Source organism: Dermacentor variabilis, chromosome 9 (genome assembly GCF_050947875.1).
Source record: "Dermacentor variabilis isolate Ectoservices chromosome 9, ASM5094787v1, whole genome shotgun sequence".
Classification (NCBI taxonomy): Eukaryota; Metazoa; Arthropoda; class Arachnida; order Ixodida; family Ixodidae; genus Dermacentor; species Dermacentor variabilis.
Genome location: NC_134576.1, coordinates 79,124,192 through 79,144,555, shown reverse-complemented (window position 1 = coordinate 79,144,555; position 20,364 = coordinate 79,124,192). Strand labels below are relative to the sequence as shown.

General features: G+C 46.7%; 2 protein-coding genes across 2 annotated transcripts in view; both read right to left on the bottom strand.

The window, feature by feature from the left end:
* The window catches only part of LOC142557008 (uncharacterized), a 246,240-nt gene that overhangs the window by 36,869 nt on the left and 189,007 nt on the right, over positions 1-20,364 (bottom strand). The window lies entirely within an intron of this gene.
* LOC142557009 (uncharacterized) lies at positions 622-17,149 on the bottom strand. Its single transcript, XM_075668542.1, has 4 exons — positions 16,976-17,149; positions 16,309-16,418; positions 8,469-8,675; positions 622-1,155 (listed from the first exon to the last, which is right to left on the bottom strand). Exons 2-3 carry the CDS (start codon positions 16,356-16,358, stop codon positions 8,492-8,494), a joined length of 234 nt encoding a protein of 77 aa, XP_075524657.1. The 5' UTR covers positions 16,359-16,418; positions 16,976-17,149; the 3' UTR covers positions 622-1,155; positions 8,469-8,491.

The window sequence follows — 20,364 nt, the reverse complement described above, 5'->3', positions numbered from 1 at the left end:
AATACGATATTAGAACATCACTGCTGTGAAATAGATGATCACGAAAGCTACTTTGAAAGTGTCCTGCTCTTAGCGCACTTTTTCTCTGCGGTTTATAGCCCACTGGATGCACCACCTCGATTTCTGAAGGATCTACGCGATCATTTAGCGTTATTTTCTTGTTGAGAAGCAGTCATTGTTGGAGATATTGGTATGGAAGCATGAAAGAGGACAGAGGAAGGAGAAATCGCGAGACGCTGGCTGCTGCGTGTTCGGTGGTCAGCCATCTTGTATACGCTGACTCATCCTGCATATATATTGCAAATACAGTCTTTATATACTCCTAGCATACCCGTAACAATAATAATTAACTTTCTGTTGACTGGCCTACCCATCTTAAATAAAGACCGATGTTCAGATGTTGAAACCTTGATTGATATCATGCTAAACCTGGATGTGCGGCAGTAGTAACAGAGCCTTCCAATTAAACTTAAAAGAAAATGTACGAAAGACGTTGCACGCTATTCTTGCTTCGTAGACACTACGATTTCTCATACTATACGTGTACGAGGTTGCGTTTTTGCCGACAATACATGATGAACGAACTTGTTCGACCCGCAAAAGAATGAACCCTAAATGATATTCGCACTTCTTTTACATATTTATTATAATAATTCAAATACAACACGCCGATACTATCAATGCCTTCAAATGCAGACTTTTGGGATTAAGCTTCTTTGCTTTGCAAGTCTGAAGGAAAGGTGGCTATTCCAGATTTCTATTCAGTATGCAAGGGAGAAGAACCAGCAAGTCTGGGTTACCATGTTCTGTCAATAAGTTCGGTAGGAGGTGTTGTCAAGCGTTCGACGATACTACATGCATGATCACTTGTGCTGACCTTACTGTTCGCTGTAATGGTGTGTTCAAAATTCTAAGGTAAAGAACGAATTTGAGGTGAAAAATATCAGTAATGGCTTGTATTTGCAATAGAACGCAGGTTCTATTGCACGGCCATTCAAGTTTGCATTAATAGTGACGTCCTCTGAATTTAAGCAACATCATGTCAAACATCGCACAAGCGTTGCTTATTGGACCTTCTAACGGCACTTTGATACACCCAGTCTGCTGACAGATGGCCATTGAAATGTGTTGCTTGAGTGATAACTTGCAGGGCCCCTGAAAAATAAAAGAAAATCCATCAATATCTTTTCACTTATGCAATAAGATAACGCATAGGCAAAAGCAGTTTCGCCTACATTCATTCACACAGGTGCGAATGCTCCAGCGTTCAGAGCATATGGGATACTCTACGAATAAGTGGTTTCCTCAATGCTTATGACTCCTAGTGTAACATTACTGTGGTAGAATAACCTGTCACATTAGCAGGTCACTGAAACAAGTGTTATTGCAGTAAAAGAAGACGAACACCCTGTTTGATCAACAATTACTAGTATTGAAGCAACAGATGTAACAAGCTTCAAATGTAATTTAAAAAAGCAGCGCAAACAGGTCGAGAAAACTAAATTACTTGGACACTACCACTCTTCAAGCAACGTAAAAGCTGTGCTGGCGTAGTGGCTTTGACATTGCAGTGCTAAGCCAAATTGCTTAGCAGTGCAATGTATAAACGTTAGGTCAAGCCAACAGAGCTCTTGTTCTGGCAGGTTAAGGTTAAGCTTAAGGTGTTGCCTCAGAAAGAGCTTACTGTTGGCACGTTTCATGGTGCACTGAGGTGTTCGGCTGCTACGTACAAGGTCGCGGGATTGAATGCCGGCCACGGTGACCGTATTTCGATGGGGACGAAATGCGAAAACACCTCTGTGCTTAGGTTAGGTGCACGTTAAAGAACACCAAGGTTGCAGCGGTGGCGTAGAGGTAGAACACCCGCCTCGCGTGCAACAGGTCCGTGGTTCGAATCCCGGGGCCGGCAATTTTCCACCGGATTTAAAAAAAAAGGAAGTCCGCGTGTTGATAAAATTCCATAAACACGCCTGGAATGTGGCCTAATCCCGGTGACCAGAACCAGTAACGCACACACTCACCAGAGCAGGATTGGCCACTCTGGTGCAGTACTTGGCCACAACCTCCTATACGAAAAACAGAATCAAACCCCGGCCCTCAGTCCCCAGCAGCTGTGAAGCAACTGACCACGGCGGCGGTCAGGCCTGCGACGCAGCAGAGGGTGCTAAGAATCACTGGCTCCGGACAGGCCGCCATTGGAATATGAACCTGGCAACGTTTAACGCTAGAACGTTATCTAGTCAGGCGAGTCTGATGATGACCAGGAAGTCGAAAGCTTCTATGAAGAAGTGGAATCGGCGATGGGTAGAGTGAAAACTAAATGCACTTTACTAATGGGCGACTTTAATGCCAAGGTAGCAAGACGCAGGCGGGAGACAAGGCAGTGGGGGAATATGGAATAGGCACTAGGAATAGCAGGGGAGAGGTATTAGTAGAGTTTGCGGAACAGAATAATATGAGGATAATGAATACCTTATTCCGCAAGCGGGATAGCCGAAACTGGACGTGGAAAAGCCCGAACGGCGAGACTAGAAATGAAATAGACCTCATACTCTGCGCTAACCCTGGCATCATACAAGATGTGGACGTTCTCGGCAAGGTGCGCTGCAGTGACCACAGGATGGTAAGAACTCGAATTAGCCTAGACCTGAGAAGGGAACGGAAGAAACTGGTACATAAGAAGCCGATCAATGAGTTAGCGGTAAGAGGGAAAGTAGAGGAATTCCACATCAAGCTACAGAACAGGTATTCGGCTTTAACTTAGGAAGAGGAACTTAGTGATGAAGCAATGAATGACAATCTTGTGGGCATCATTAAGGAGTGTGCAATGGAAGTCGGTGGTAACTGCGTTAGGCAGGCTACCAGTAAACGATCACAGGAGACGAAAGATCTGATCAAGAAACGCCAATGTATGAAATTCTCTAACCCTACAGCTAGAATAGAACTGGCAGAACTATCAAAGTTAATCAACAAGCGTAAGACAGCAGACATAAGGAAGTATAATATGGATAGAATTGAACATGCTCTCAGGAACGGAGGAAGCCTAAAAACAGTGAAGAAGAAACTAGGAATTGGCAAGAATCAGATGTATGCGTTAAGAGACAAAGCCGGCAATATCATTACTAATACGGATGAGATAGTTCAAGTGGCTGAGGAGTTCTATAGAGATTTATACAGTACCAGTGGCAGCCACGACGATAATGGAAGAGAAAATAGTCTAGAGGAATTCGAAATCCCACAGGTAACGCCGGAAGAAGTAAAGAAAGCCTTGGGAGATATGCAAAGGGGGAGGCAGCTGGGGAGGATCAGGTAACAGCAGATTTGTTGAAGGACGGTGGGGAGATTGTTCTAGAAAAACTGGCCACCCTGTATACACAATGCCTCATGACCTCGAGCGTACGGGAATCTTGGAAGAACGCTAACATAATCCTAATCCGTAAGAAAGGGGACGCTAAAGACTTGAAAAATTATAGACCGATCAGCTTACTGTCCGTTGCCTACAAACTACTTACTAAGGTAATCGCAAATAGAATCAGGAACACCTTAGACTTCTGCCAAGCAAAGGACCAGGCAGGATTCCGTAAAGGGTACTCAACAATAGATTATATTCATACTATCAATCAGGTGATAGAGAAATGTGCGGAATATAACCAACCCTTATATATAGCTTTCATTGATTACGAGAAAGCATTTGATTCTGTCGAAACCTCAGCAGTCATGGATGCATTACGGAATCATGGTGTAGACGAGCCGTATGTAAAAATACTGAAAGATATCTATAGCCATCACAGCCACCATAGTCTTCCATAAAGAAAGCAACAAAATCCCAATAAAGAAAGGCGTCATTCAGGGAGATACGATCTCTCCAATGCTATTCACAGCGTGTTTACAGGAGGTATTCAGAGACCTGGATTTGGAAGAAATGGGAATAAAAGTTAATGGAGAATACCTTAGTAAGTTGCGATTCGCTGATGATATTGCCTTGCTTAGCAACTCAGGGGACCAACTGCAATGCATGCTCACTGACCTGGAGAGGCAAAGCAGAAGAGTGGGTCTAAAAATTAATCTCTAGAAAACTAAAGTAATGTTTAACAGTCTCGGAAGAGAACAGCAATTTACAATAGGCAGCGAGGCACTGGAAGTCGTAAGGGAATACATCTACTTAGGGCAGGTAGTGACTGCGGATACGGATCATGAGACGGAAATAATCAGAAGAATAAGAATGGGCTGGGCTGCGTTTGGCAGGCATTCGCAGAACATGAACAGCAGGTTGCCAGTATCCCTTAAGAGAAAAGTGTATAATAGCTGTGTCTTACCAGTACTCACCTACGGGGCAGAAACCTGGAGGCTTACGAAAAGGGTTCTACTCAAATTGAGGACGACGCAACGAGCTATGGAAAGAAGAATGATAGGTGTAACGTTAAGGGATAAGAAAAGAGCAGATTGGGTGAGGGAACAAACGCGAGTTAATGACATCTTAGTTGAAATCAAGAAATAGAAATGGGCATGGGCAGGACATGAAATGAGGAGGGAAGATAACCGATGGTCATTATGGGTTACGGACTGGATTCCAAGGGAAGGGAAGCATAGCAGGGGGCGGCAGAAAGTCAGGTGGGCGGATGAGATTAAGAAGTTTGCAGGGACGGCATGGCCACAATTAGTACATGACCGGGGCTGTTGGAGAAATATGGGAGAGGCCTTTGCCCTGCAGTGGGCGTAACCAGGCTGATGATGATGATGATGAAAGAACACCAGATGGTCCAAATTTCCGTAGTCCCCCACTACGGCGTGCCTCATAATCAGAAAGTGGTTTTGGCACGCGAAACCCCGTAATGCATGTATGTAACGTTCCATAGTGCAAGTCCTTCTGGTCAGGGTTGGGTGAATTGCCATAGTGTTGATTCCTTTGGCCGAAATGGCAGTGGCACGTTTAGTGCGCTTGTAGGAAGACAACTTCAGGATATCAAGTTTTCTTGAGACTGTCTGTACAGGGGGCCCTTTAGTGTAGCCGTGAAGTTGACTTAGTTGTGTGTCCCAGAAGACACAAGTAATGATCTCCTATAGTTCGCTCCTTGCATATGCTCGAGTTTCCAAGCCCTTCATTTTCTGTCGGCATTCAGCTCTTGCTGGCAATAATTTGTTCCCAGCTAACCCTATTACCTTGAGGCAGCACGCTGATACTATCAATGCCTTCAAATGCAGACTTTTTGGATTAAGCTTCATGGCTTTGCAAGTCTGAAGGAAAGGGGGCGATTCCAGATTTCTATTCTATATGCAAGCGAGATGAACCAGCAAGTCTGGGTTACAATGTTCTGTCAATAAGTTCGGTAGAAAGTGTTGTCAAGGGTTCGACGAAAATTCATTTAGTCAGGTAACATGATGAAGTTGCAGTCACTGATCAAGAAAATGACACGTTAGAGACGAGACGAATTTTTGTCTAACCTTTACCTCCTACACAATTAAACAGAAGTTGTAACCGAGATTACCAGTTCGTTTCACTCACATCTAGAATATCGACCTGTGAGTGCCTTTTTTTAACCGCACTGGTCAGGAGAAAGCCAGGTGCCTTATCCTGAAAAGGCTGCATTTGATGGCATCAGTGGCAAGCTGAAATTACTGACAGCACAAGTATGCCAACAGAAAATTAGGGGTATCAAGGCCGATCCCTTCTTCGCAATGTGGCAATTAAAAAGTTATTATTCAAGAGTTGCCGGATGCAGAGCTTCATGGCAGCTTAATGCCGATGCTAAGGACTCCACCCATAGAAGTTATGTTTAACACGTCTTCCTGCAACCACACTGAACCTAAATATGCTTGTTGGGCAAGGGAACGAACTTCAAAACTTGTGCCTTGCCTTAGTCAATGAGAGTAATCTGCGCCATGAATGGTGCCATCAGTGCACTTCCTTCCGAAGATGAGGCCCACACCTGCACTTTTAGTGCAGGTGTGGGCACTGCAGCAGGTATGCACTGAGGCATACCTGCTAGTATGCCCTCAGTGTGTGCAAAGAACCAGCATGGGGCTCCAAAAACCATCTAACCAATGAACGCAGACCCAAACCAACAAACCTAGCTCGTTCAGTGCTTAGGAAAGTAGCCTCACGTCGGCTTTTCCTACAATTCTTTCTCGGCATGGCAGAAACTTCCTTTTCTGTGTAGGCACGTATATAATAAAGAGGCACGCATCACCACCTGTTAAAGAAAGCGTGCCAATAAGAGTGCGTAGCACAGAGGTGTTTATGGATATTAAAAACCACTCGTGCAGTAGACACTACATCCGCAAAACAGGCCAATGTCTAAATGACTGGGCTTGCAACCATATTAACCTGATCCTCAGGTCATTTGGCAGTCACTTGGTAGTGCACAGCTCACTTGCAATATTTTGTTAGAAAACTGCCCAACTATAGGGCTGGCGAGATTTGCGAGGCTTTCCTTATGTGTGTGACAGGGAACCTGCGAGTTGGATTCCCCTCCAGAAGTTTGCTTTTTTATAATTGTAAAACAAGTGTCGTAGTAGCCATGCCGTGTGTCCTTTTCGCAGTTGGGCAAGCGCCACGCATTACAGATTTCACTGTTCTCGCCCTTTGGCCTCTTGCTTTATATTGCTGTGCAAGCAGTAAAATTGGATGGTTGTTAGACTATGTTATGTTCAGTCACCTCCTTACATTTCTTAGGAATTGTGCGTTAAATAAGGCTTTTATTGGTGAAAGAGTCCTACTTTAGGCATCAACAAGTTCAGTGGTAGTTTGCAATTAAATAGCGTAAGCATCCTCTGAAAACATGTCCATGAGAAACACTGCAAGGAGAGCAGTTTAGAAAAAGAATATGATAATTTATCACCAAGGCCAACCCTTGTGTCACTCAGATTAGTGTTGAAATAGAGTGGGAGGTTATTCACCCCGAAGAAGTCACCAGGACCCTGAGCTGGTGCATCGCCTGTGAACGCAAGTCCCGGCCGCGTCAGCAAGACCTAGGTCTACCCAACGCACTTCAATCAAAACCCTCCGGTGCCGATTGTGGACCTGCGACATATTTCTCAAAACTTAAAACTGATACTGAGGTGCAAGGTGTCCGTATCGTATTGCTCAGACTGGACTGACTGACGTGGAGATCAGCACTGATCAGCAACACAACAGTCTGCTTACATATTTGTGCATGCCCACCCACACCTGCATCAAAAGAAGTGAGCTTTAGTGTCATGAGAATATATTATAGAAAGTGTCATTGTTAACTAAGCAATTATTATTATTAGGAATGAAATGCTCATATTCGCCCATAGAAAGCTTTGTGTAACAAAGCCTGCAAGATAAAAAAAATGCAATGCATGAGCCATCTGTGCAAAAACAGTCGAATCTGCCTTTTTGCGCCCTCCTCCTCATGTGTAGGTGGCAGTGAGATTAAGTAAACTGGACGAGACGGCTACATTGTGTGAGCAAATGTGGTCACGTTGTGGGCCAATTATGATAACATAGCACGAAATTCCTCTTTACAGTCGTTTTAACGTGTTTTGTAATGCTAGCCGACCTGTAGACCGTACAGTGTGAAAGCACCCATAAGCCTAACAGAATTACAGATAGAGCTAACCAATAAGCGTCCACAGCAGCATAACTCAGCATATCTATAAAGAGTGGGAGGTTATTCACCCCGAAGAAATCACCAGGACCCTGGGCTGGTGCATTGCCTGTGAACGCAAGTCCCGGCCGCGTCAGCAAGACCTAGGTCTACCTAACGCACTCCATTCAAAACCCTCCGGTGCCGGTTGTGGACCTCGCCAAAAGCAAGTTAACCGAGGGGGCGCGCATGCCTGCTTGGCCACGAGACGATACCAAGATTGTGGTGAGATCACGCGGCGGTCGGCCATATGGAAGTTGGCCGGATCATTTATGCTGCGTGATATGGCCGAATTACCAGCAAAACGTTATCATCAGTACTTCGAAGAGGGAAAATGCTAATCTGTACGTGAGAGTCACCCAGATTGTCGTCCAAGGCAGGGAGCATGAGGTCAGCGCCTATGAATCGGCCCCGCGTCCCCCTAGGAGACGCGGTTCAAGAAATCAACGAGAACATCAGCGAAAATGATCCCACTGATGTAGAGGCAAACCACATCGCTAACAAGACGTCTGTGGTGATCGCCTTCAATGGACCCAAAGTGCCGAACTACGTTCATTTGGGGGCCTGCTCCTCAAATGCTGCTTGTAAAAAAAGATAACTATCTGCTATCAGTGCGATCACCTGCGTCACCGCATGGATGTTTTCCCGAATACGACAGACCGAATCTACCGAGGATGCGGTGCTCCTAACCCCGACGAACAGCACAAGTGTACCCCGAAGTGTGACCTCTGTAGACGGGAGCATTTTACCGCAGACAAGGTGTGGAAAGCTCGCTTCAAGATCCCAAACATAGTACGGAAACGCCAGTGGGAGCGGAGATGCGCCAACGACACGCCATAAAAAGTCTCCAAACCGCACCACGTCAGGCGAAAGTAGCTGCGTCAGGGACCCGGAACCGCTCTCTCCCGTGACGGCAGAAGAGGGCGGAGCAGCAGCTGCGCCTCTAGGCCGGGCTTGAGAGCGTCGTCACCAGGTGACGTGGCCGGCAGCAGATGCAGCGGGCGCCACCAGGAGTCTGGCGGCGCCCGGAAGCATATGGCGGCGCCCGGAAGCATATGGCGGCGCCTGGAAGCATATGGAACCTGTGAAGAGGGAGCCACCCCAGCAGGCGCTTGACGCGCTCTATTTTATTAAGGGTCAATAAAGTTGTTTCTCTCCACCAGAGCTTCAAAAAACACAGTATGATATAATTTACTGCAGGACATTTCAAATAAAGGCTGTTTATCGCTTTTTAGTGACTTCGAGAATGACAAGCAAGTACAGTGACATCTCCCAGCACCTCAAAGACAGTACTGGTGACTGACTACATGAAAACGCAACCCGCTGACAAGCATTATCATTTTGGGCAGCGTTGTCTCATATCACATCAATCAGAAATCTTTAAGGGGACACTGAAGGTAAAAAATTATTATCTGAGATGCATTATTAGGTTACTCTTCCGCTCTATCAGGAAAACACTGAAGTTACAGAATCAAGAGGCTTGTTTAGCCAGGAAAAGTAAGGAACGAAATACAGGTGGTGAAACCACAATAAAGTTCCCGCACTAAATTACCGTCTGAAAAGGCCTAAATTCTTTTGGCAAATATTGGCTATAAGCCTTCTAGCAAAGCCAAATGCTGTATTTAGCAATTTATTGAGCCGAAGCATTCAAAATGCAGTAAAAAATTTTGGAATGCGTAATGTCCCCCTGATGTACAGGCAGTGATATATTGGTGCAAAATTTGGAAGAAAATTGGGCTTAGAACTTCACACACTCTCTTATTAATAACCTCCCATCAAAATTCAGCACAAAAAGAAAGGATACTTGATGCATATGAACTGATGTAGTGTTTCTGTTTAGCGTTCCTGTAAGACCAAACACATCAGTACACTGTCATACTGTACACATTCAAACCACTTCGGCCTTGCTTAAGTACCATTGTGCGCCAAGCAACAAAAAAAACTGAATAACAGGAGTCACTGTCAAGGGACAAATAAATGGGGCTCCCCTAGTGTGATGCAATTCAATAGGCTAAGAGAAACATGGCGTCATGGCTTAAATGGCAAAGAAAGAATGAAATTGACCTTTGGGTGAGGACTCATTATGGTACTAACTCAATATTTTAACAAGTGCTTATTCCGTTTGTACTTGTCCCGAAAGCTAGTCATGTTCGTTGTCTACGGCAGAGGGTGTCAAGGGTAAACATTAGGTAGCCAGGACATTTTAACCGTCAAAGTCCGTACTGACCTTTGTTGGCCGCTTTCAATAGTGTGTAGCTGTTGACATAGCAGATATGATGTAATTATTGTAGAACACCATGGCTTGAGCATGGCGTGCATAAAACACTTTTCTTCAGTGAGAAAATATTGTTAGATGTGAAAAGACAGGCGAAAGAGGCTATTTACAGACTATTTACACTGGAGCCAGACAGCCAGGCCGACGCGCCAAAGGCACAGACCCACTTCATCGTCGTTCTCGCGGCGGCTCGTCTCTTGAGCATCTCTCTGATATCGTAATACTACCCCCCCCCCCGCCGACGACAAAATCGCTGTCACGGTGTTGTTAAATATCGAAGGTGCGTGGAGAGTTGTAGTATTTGAGTCGGACGACGTGGATAATGTCACTGGTTGTCACGGCGGAGGACGTAGTGGGCGTGGCTAGAACGATTTCATAGGTGACATCGGTCACTTGGCGGAGCACGCGATATGGGCCTGTGTAACAGGAATGCAGTTTTTCAAAAAGACCAACTTTAGGCGATGGGGACGAAACCAACAAGAGGGTGCCGGGCACAATATGGACATCACGGCGACGAAGGTCGTAGCGTTGCTTCTGTTTGTCTTGAGACACTTGTAGACGAGCGCGGGCAAGTTGGCGAGCATGGTCAGCATGGGCGATGGCATCACGGGCATAAGCGCTAGTTGAAGCTGTGGTGGACGGAAGCACAGTTTGCAGTGGAACCGTCGCAAACTGTGCGATGCCGGCCGTACAAGAGGTAAAAAGGGTAAAAGCCAGCAGTGTTGAGACGGGAAGAGTTGTACGCAAAGGTAATGTAAGGTAAAGCCAGGTCCCAGTCACGGTGTTCGTCTGAAATGTATTTGGATAGCATGTCTATAAGAGTGCGGTTCAAGCACTCAGTGAGGCGGTTCGTTTCAGGGTGGTAGGAGGTAAATTTATGCTTGATTGAGCACAAATTGCCTTGGAATGAACAATTGGAGTGGCCAAAAACGTACGGCCACAGACTGTTAGCAATTGATGCGGAGCACCATGCATCAATGTTATATGAAGGAAGAAATCCGCAACAGCAGTTGCACAACTGGTCGGAAGCGCGTGGGTTATGGCGTAGCGAGTCGCGTAGTTCACCGCAACTGCAACCCACTTGTTTCCTGATGTAGATGCCAGAAATGGGCCAAGAATGTCTAAGCCGACACGATGGAAGGGCTCGGCAGGGATGTCGAGCGGCTGCAGGTAACCAGCGGGGAGCTGGTAGGCTTCTTGCATCGTTGCAAAGTTCACAAGCGACGACGTAATGTCGTAGGAAACGGGCAAGGCCCGGCCAGAAAAATACGGCGACGTAAACGGTCATAGGTTCGATATACGCCGAGGTGTCCTACCGTTGGTGCGTCGTGAAGCTCTTCTAGAGCGGTTGAGCGGAGGTGTTTAGGTATTACAAGTAGGAACTCAGAGTCGTGCGAATGAAGGTTACGACTGTACAGAGTACCGTCGCGGAGGATGAAGATGCATAGAGTTGCATCAACCGGAGTGACGGCCGATGAGTGCTCTGATGTAGGCGGCACGACGTTGCTCATAGGGGAAATGAAGCAGCTGTAATACAGAACATACGTAAGCAGCACCGGCAATATTGGAGGAGTCAAGAGTCGTCAACAGGGTAACGCGACAAGCTATCAGCGTCTTGGTGCAGGCGGCCAGATTGCTAAACCACGGAATATGACAATTCTTGTAGCTGGCCTGTAGGATCTTTTAGAGATGAAAGCCAGCAGACGGCATGATGATCAGTCACCACGGAAAAAGGGCGACCATGAAGGTAAGGACGGAACTTCACAACCGCCCAGACAACAGCAAGGCATTCTCGTTCCGTAATGGAATAGTTGCGCTCCCATGGTGCTAGGAGGCGGCTCGGATAAGCAATAACGCGATCTTGGTCATGCTGACATTGGGCTAACACGGCACCTACGCCATGACCGCTGGCGACTGTACGCAAATCTGTAGGGGCAAGTGGGCCAGAATGGATGGTGAGGTGAGTGACGAGGCGAGAGAAGGCGGTGGCTTCTCTCGCCACCTTCCACCTTCGTACCCCACCAGAATTGTACGCCTTTCTTAAAAAGATTAGTGAGGGGTCTAGCAATGGCCGCAAAATCTTGTTTAATACGACGAATGTACGAACATAGCCATACAAAACTTCGAACGTCTGCGGCTGTCTTCGGAACCGGAAAGTTTTGTCGGGATGAGGCTGCACTCCGGAAGCGTCAACGAGGTGGCCCAGAACAGCAATTTGGCGGCGGACGAAACGACATTTGGGCGAGTTACGTTGCAGCTTCGCCTTTAGAAATACATCAAGTACAGTTGTTAGACGCTCAAAGTGAGTATCGAACGTTGGCGAGAAGACGATAACGTCGTCGAGGTAGCAGAGACATGTGGACCATTTGAAACCTTGGAGCAAGAAGTCCATCATACAATCAAACATGGCAGGGGCGTTGCATAATGCAAATGGCATTACTTTAAATTGGTATAGGCCATTATGCGTGATGAGCGCAGTGTATTCTCTGTCCATATCGTCAATAGCAATGCGCTAGTATCCAGAACGAAGATCAATAGAAGAGAAATAGCTGGAACGGTACAGGCAGTCAAGGGCGTCATCTCTACGTGGCAGCGGGTAAACGTCCGTCTTAGTGATGTTCAGATGACGGCAGTCTACGCAGATGCGCCACGCACGTGCCGTCCTTTTTAACCAATACCACAGGTGGCGCCCAGGGACTTGAACAAGGCTCAATGATGTTTTTACCTAGCATTTTGTTAGGTTGACTTTGAATGACTCGGCGTTCCGACGCAGAAACTCGATACGGTCTTCCGTGAATAGGCGTAACATCGCCAGTAAGAATCCAATGCTTGACCGCGAGCGTCTGGCCTAAAGGGCAATCGTCGAATTCGAAAATATCTCGGTTGTATGATAATACTTGGCAAAGGTCTTCAGCCTTCGCAGAGGGCAGGTCCGTCACAACCATTTTGTCTATGTTGTGATAGGCGCCCGATGATGGCGCGAGGGGCCTGCTAAGCTCGCAAGAAGAAGTGGTCGATAAAGCTGCCACGTGATGGTCACCGAGACAGTCAACGTTGGCAAGGCTAATACCTTACGGTAGAATTTGCTTTGCCAATCCAAAGTTAAAATACGCATGAAAGTGCAGTTTGCAGTAATATTACAAGTATACTGTGAGGCACGGTAACGTTATACTGTAGTGCAATGTCGGGCAGAGGAGTGACGAGGTACTGGCCATCAGGGACTTGCGGAGAAGACAACAGTCCAATATGGCAGCAGGTGAAGAAAGCCGGTGGGGCGTAGGCGGAACTGGGGCACGTCAGAAGGTTCCGCGAGAATCGGCAACTCAATGCAAAGGGTACTGGCAGAGGAGTCAATGGGCTCCGATGGTGCTAGGAGGCAGCTCGCATAAGCAACAACGCGATCTTGGTCTTGCTGACTTTGGGCTAACACGGCACCTACGCCATGACCGCTGGCAACTGTACGCAATTCTGTAGGGGCATAAGGCTAGAAGTGGGCCAGAATGGATGGTGAGGTTAGAAGAGTGAGGAGGCGAGAGAAGGCGGTGGCTTCTGAAGTACCCCACCAGAATTGTACGCCTTTCTTCAAAAAATTAGGTCGTGAGGGCAATGAGCAATCACGGTGAAGAGGACAGGAGTGTGGCGGCCGGCGATGCTGATACTTACCGTACACATGTCGATGATAGGCACAGTACCGCCATCTGCGACGCGGACGAGGCGTTCCGACACTGTGGTGAGGAGCTTGTTCAGTCGTCGTCGGAAGGCAGCACTCATATAACAGAAAAATGTGATCCTGTATCGATGTGTGCCCTTATAGGATAGCCATCAACGTCAACGTCAACAAGGTTTTGCCTCGTAGGTAACGTGAGCACTAGATTTGAGGGCAGGGTCGACAACGAAGATTCACCTCCTGACGCTGCAGTGCCTAGTTTTCCGGCTGGATCCGGGAGGCGATAGGCGGCGGAGAGAAGCGACGGGCTTGGGGAGCACGAGACTGATGGCGTCGAAGTGAGGGAGACCTGCTGTAGCGAAAGTTCGGAGCGGTAGCATCAGCGGCAGAGGTTCATGGCGGGTGGCATAGGGAACAGAAGGTCCAAAGGTGCGGGAATAAGTGGCGGCGTACGTCGGAGGATCGAGGAGGTGGCCATCGGTTGCGGTAGTGACGAGCGACGTGGCCGATGCGGCAGCAGTCGAAGCATATCGGCCTGTCATCAGTGGTACGCCATTCGGACGGGTTGCGGCGATATGTGGCAGAAAAGTACTGCCGGGGACGTAGAGGAGTGCTAGAGAACGCTGGGTTTAGATGTTGAACACACGGAGTTTAGACCCACGTTGTCAAATTCCTGCCTTGCAACGGCCTGAATCATGGCAATCGTGGTTGCTGGCGGCGCAATCGTGGTTACTGGCGCATCGATGGGCGTCGTGGAGAAAGGTGGTGAACAGGCGGTCTCTAGCTCGCAGTGAGCAATAAGGGTTACGTCGTCACAGGTGGTGGTCTGACGCGGTCGACCCTCACATATCGACGTAGCAGCAGTGTTGGGTAGCCGCGTGATGTGTGTGGTGTGGCGGCTCTTAGCTTGTTCAAGTTGACGGCATTCTTTCATGATGGCGTCGATAGTTGACACGTTGCCGAAAACAAGCTAATCAAAAGCGTCATTGGCGATGCCATTTAGCACATGTGCCACTTTGTCTGCTTCAGACATAGTATCGTCCGCCTTGCGGCATTGAGCCAAGACGTCGAGGATGTATGAAACGTACAGCTCTGTCGATGTCTGAACACGAGACGCAAGAGCCTTTCGCGCGACAACCTTGCGGCAAATGGGGTCGCCGAACAGTTCCCGTAGCTTTTCTTTCAAACTGCCTCAACTGATTATCTCGTCGTCATGCGTTTGGTGCCGCACGCGAGGGGTGCCAAGAATTGTTGGTTCCCACTTGTTATTAGTACTGGCGTGTTCTTATAGCTTGATCATTTCGTCAACATCCTGTCCCTCCAGGCCACAGAACGCACCAGGGTCGCCATGTTGGGCAACCGTGACGATTGTAGCAGTCGGATAACCCGAAGCCGTTGCAGAGGCGGTCTCGTAACCAGTAGGAATGGGGAACAAGCTCGATGTACCGACCACTTCGGAGTTCCTTGGCGAGGATGGGGATCGCTAATCTCCACCAGAATGTTACATGTGGAAAGACACAGACGAAAGAGGCTATTTACAGGCTGCTTGCACTGGAGCCAGACAGCCAGGTCGACACTCACTCGCGCCAGAGGTACAGACCCACTTCATCATAGTTCTCACGGCGGCTCATCTCTTGAGCATCTCTCGATGATATCATAATATTTTCTGGTTCCTTTTCGGAGAGCAGCCTATAGGCTGTTCTGGGGAAGAGTGCCAGAAAATACGAATAATGGATGTATTCATTACTCAGAACAAAAACCTTGTTTCTCTCAGAATGCCACAGCCAATTACATTTTTAGAGTTAGCCATCCTAAAATGCACGCAAAGTACAGCATGCTTTTGAGGTTACCACAACAGCAAATTTCAGCAGTCAATATCATAATCAAGCCTCTAGAAGTTGTGCGCATTAGCAAGTTGACAGAGTAATAAGGAGGAGAAGGTGAGAGAAATGGTGCCACTGTAAGAAAAGCCATAGCATAGTTCTATCTTACGTCATGTGCAGAAGGGCAAAGCATACCCAGCTTTCGGTTATACTCTGAACTGCGGCCACTGCACCAAGTGGAATGCGTAACCGATACTTTGTGATACCACGTTATTACAACCTGCAATTGATGTGACATCAGAGATCAGTTTCAACCTTGACGTTAAGCTGCGTTAGGAACGCATTATTTATTAGCTACATTAAAATCTAAAGCAATAGTTTTGTACATTTTATGCCAAACCTGCCAGACTGTGCACTTCATATTTTGCAAAAATTCTAGACAGAAATACTGTGTTGGAAAGAAAGCATGAACTTCTAAGGCCTTCCCTCAGCAAGCGCATTTTTCTGTGCATACATTGTTAACCATTACTTACCTTGACACGCAGCACGCAAGCATCACACTTACAACAGCCGAAACTGACGACATTGTTTTTATATCAGCGAGTTCTTGTGAGTGCTTTTGTAACTGCCAATTCTCCCTGCTTCAGGAACGTATCTCAAACTTGCCTAAAGCAAGTGCCCCTCTGTTATTTTCGTTAGGGATAGTTGATTGCTAGGAATTATGAAAGCAGCACAAAGGTCATGACTATATTTTACATGCATTTTCGTAATCTCATGCCACCTCATCTCTGAACACCTTTAAAACCATTACATTAGTAAAATTGAACAATGAGTACAATTTGTAAATTGCGCGAGATATTGAGAAACGTCGGCAGGTACAAAATACACAGATAACCTAGAAGTCATAAATGACCGGGACCGTTTTGTACGCACCTTGTCAATGCGAGCAGACCCGATGCTTTGCAGTTCTCTTCCGGCTGCATTAGTGCCGCAGGCTCCTATGTGTTGCAGAAGTGCCTCCGTCTCAGAAACTATTGACATTCCTAAACAGTAAGAAATGTTCAGCTTATTGTAAGCACTGCTGAACCTGCAATGTTGTGATTTAACACGACTGCGTTAAATTGTGAGAAGCTGTCTTACTGCCAGTTACATGAAGTTACATCCGCTTGGACAAATATATCATTCTTACATCAAAGATGGTTTTAACGCGTCAAATGCACAAGAACACAGCGAACACCACACAGGTTGCCTTGGCGACAATCAATTAGCGAAAAATTTGCATAGATGCTAAAATCTTCTCACGAGTCCGACAAAGCAATGGGGTGCCGTCGCGCGTTGACGTAACATTCCCTGCTTGAATTTTTGTGCTCGTTAGAACCAAGCAATCCCCGGCGCTAGCATACTTCCCAACAGAATGCAAATAAACAATAGATGAAACCCTTAGCAACATGAATAAGTCTCAGAGCAATTTTCGTGAAGCCTTTCGCTAAATGTGCCCTACGACATGAAGAACAAACATTTTGTAGCTGTACCAATCTTCTGCTGCACATGACAGGGCACACTACACGAACCATAAGAATGCGCCAAGCACCGGACGTACCTTTTGAAGCATCCTCGGCAAACGTTCCATCGTGTCAGTTTATGCCGCATTGATTGTACGAATTGTGCTTCCGGCGTAAACGCTGTTGAATTACGGATGAACTGCACACGATAGCACAACTTTCAGCACATTTTTCCGTGCACTGTGATCCGATGCGAGTGCGGCGAGAGTGCAAGAGGTTGTTATGGAGCCGGAAACAAAGACAGCGCGAATGTACAGAACTATGATGATCACCAACGGCGCACCGCACGAAAAATACAGTGAGTTAATAGCGTCACACAGGCCCAGGGGCTTAGCGGTGGTCAATGCACACAAGAAAAGAGCACATTTTCTCTCGGCACAGCGTAAATATGATCCCACTATCACTATCACATCGGCCGCGCCGCCCGTCGCGACAACATTTACAGATACCTTTCAGTTCCCCAACTCCTCGTCTCGCCTATGCGCACCGAGCGGCCCACTGCCGTCGACCTTGGCGCCAAGCGTGCGAGCGTTGTTTGCTATAGCCTGGTACGGTTGTGGTTGTTTGTCGCGGCGTTCGGCATTTACGTGGTGCTCGCTGAATAAAGCAGCCGTTATTTCTGTTTGCTATTGTTTAAGCTGAAGTATAATGACTGACACCATAGCTGAAGGTGCACGTTCGAAGAAAGGGATGACTCTTGCGGATAATTGCCGGACCGGCCAAAGCGTGATACCACTATTTACTCAGGCGCAAGTTCCTTTTGTCTTGACGGCCATCAATGTTTTCGGTGGGACAAAAAGCAGACTGCAACGTTGGGAATCAAAGAAGGAACTGTGCACGTTATGCATTCCGATGCACCGCACTCGCTTTCGATGTCCTCGCCGCTAATGCCATGCGATGTGTAACACGTCAATTTCTCAGGTCACCATCTTGAAACTGTACGTCAGATACCTTGTACGATTCTCCCCAAACCTTTCTCCGCGCAGGAAATGTCATTTTGCTAATTCTAAAGTAACAATGTGGATCTGACGGTGGGAGGAATTAAGTGCGCTTTGTAGGAGCTTTCCTGCACCTGCTGGTGAAAACAGACATGAAGCACGTCAGCGTGTTGGCGTGAACCAGGAGTAAGGTTTATCTCAGGATACTAAAAAACAGGGGGCCTGCAAACGAAAGTACGCGTGCAATATCAACACTCGGTAATCCACACGTCGCAGGCACTCGCGTGTCCGTTAACTGAGACGGCCGGCCACGTGCACGAGGACAGTGACAAGGCGCAAACAGAGAGAAAGAAACTCTGCTACAGCACAATAAGAAACGCGAACGCCCGCAAATAGCGTGCACATGTCAGCAGAGCTGCGCCGCTCACTTGGCGCAAAACTCTGCCGCAGCGCTCTGACAGCCCCTAGCAATACGTCATGCCCGGCATGAAAAGATGCGTTGCGAAGCTTAAAAATTATCTATAAACCTTGGTCCGCAATGCAACGCTCAAGGACTAAAAAGGGAAATGACGTCATTTCCTCACGATAGAGGTATGCTATGTTGTTTACATCGGCGTCTGGTTCCTGTAACCGTGATTGCATGGGTAATAGCGACGTAGTATTTCCATGTTGCGTGAGTTATGTGGCCTGTTTCAACAACGTTGCATTACTGCTTTCAGCAGCGAGGACAGCAACCTGCAGAGCAGCCGTATCCACTGGTCAGGGCCGTAAAATCTGTTCGAAATTGGCAGCACATCGTCGTTTGGTTTGGGAATCCTAGAAGATGTTCGCGTGTCTCAGCGGCGTAATCAACGACGGATTTGGTGTCGAGTGGTGTGATCTACGCATTTTGTTCCGGCGCCGTTCAACGAATGTGTGCTGTTCATGAGTGGTGCCATTTGTGCATCGGGCAAAGCGGCCACGCCGGCTGGATTTGCGTTCTTGTAAGATCGTCCATACATTCTTTCGCGAGTGCTTTCGTAAACTTCTCGCGTTCTGTCTGTGCCTCTGAGAAGCGTTGCTATTGTGGCAGCACTTTGCAAACGCGTTTTTCATTTGGTGACTGCGAGCGCGAATGCCAGGATGTGCTAAATGTTTGTCAATTAAAGGGCCTGCTTCAATGTAGGAACACCGACATTTTCGTTGTTTCAAGGTCAACTTACAACGCATAAAAAGCACTGCCTTGCGCTTAACCATCATTGGCACACGAACTACTTTGTCATTTCTCCTTTAATTTCGAATTCAGTTTTGTGCAGCATGCGCGCAATGATTATCAAGTTGCAACGCTAATCTCGTTTTTTGCCACTGCTGTGCACATATAAGGATTTTTTACTAGGTCAAGCTCTCTCAGCATGTTTTGAAAGACTGCAAATATTTTTTCATAGCAGTTATTGTGCATTGATCGTACTACTATTTAAGTGATTGATGGTTATCCGATTTCATTATTTTTATTTATTTGTGACAAAGTGCGATGTATTTTACTGATATTTTAGCGATTTATTCACCGATTTATTTACACTATGTTTCGTGGTTCTGCGTTCATTTATTACATGTGGGCATGCATGGCCAATTTCATGTCCGCCTGCTACGGTTTTACATAAACCGGCACTAACATCCTCTTAGCGTGGCTAATGAAAAAAGACAGGTAGATTTGTATTAGACGGTTTCGTGTTTGACACACTTAGATGTTCGAAAAATATGGAGCTTCAAGTTCGCCCAATACTATATATTACTGACATTTGTGATGACAGCAATATTATTAGCATTTGACAAAGTGCATGCATCTTCTGTCACTGATCAAACTGCATGCAATAATCTCCTTTGCTAACTCGTCCTTGTTGGATGTGTTTCCAATGCCGTATAATCAGATTGCCTGATTCTTTTTATTGTGCGCACAAACAAAGGTATAGCATTTTATTATGAAACTTTGAAGGTACCCAACTCCTACATAGGATTAATATCTTAGGCAGATCTAATATTCTCTGACCATAGCTTTCGGCCTTTTTGTGCATTCCAGTGCTTATTGGCTGGTCAAGGAATGCGTCTGCGTCATGCAAAGGCAGTAGTATCGCCGTTAGTGTTCATCTCAGAATATGTCCCCAAGTAAAAATCATTGCATCAATGGTACCAACACCAACTTTAATGGGGATGAAAGTGTTCAATGCATGCAATTCCCAAAATTGAACTCTGCACCGCTTATTTCCTATGTAATTTATGCTGGTATATGTGCCACAATGGTTCTATGCCATGGTACAGCGCATTGATTATGCTCTTGCATGTTCTGCAAACAACTCATCATAAATCTCACTGTCATTAACGAGCTTTTGTAAGCACAAAGACTTAAGTGCACATACTTTGTATCACGTTCACGTTCCTCATACAAATACAGTGCCTGCACATCAAACGCCATCTCACACCTCAGACAATCTCGTTAGGTCTACGCAGCACAT

Coding starts and splice junctions, on each gene's coding strand:
- LOC142557009 (XM_075668542.1), bottom strand. CDS start 16,358: ATGCAGCCGGAAGAGAACTGCAAAGCATCGGGTCTGCTCGCATTGACA. Junction 8,676..16,308: donor GGTCTGCTCGCATTGACAAG/GTGCGTACAAAA, acceptor ATATGCTTCCAG/GCGCCGCCATATGCTTCCGG.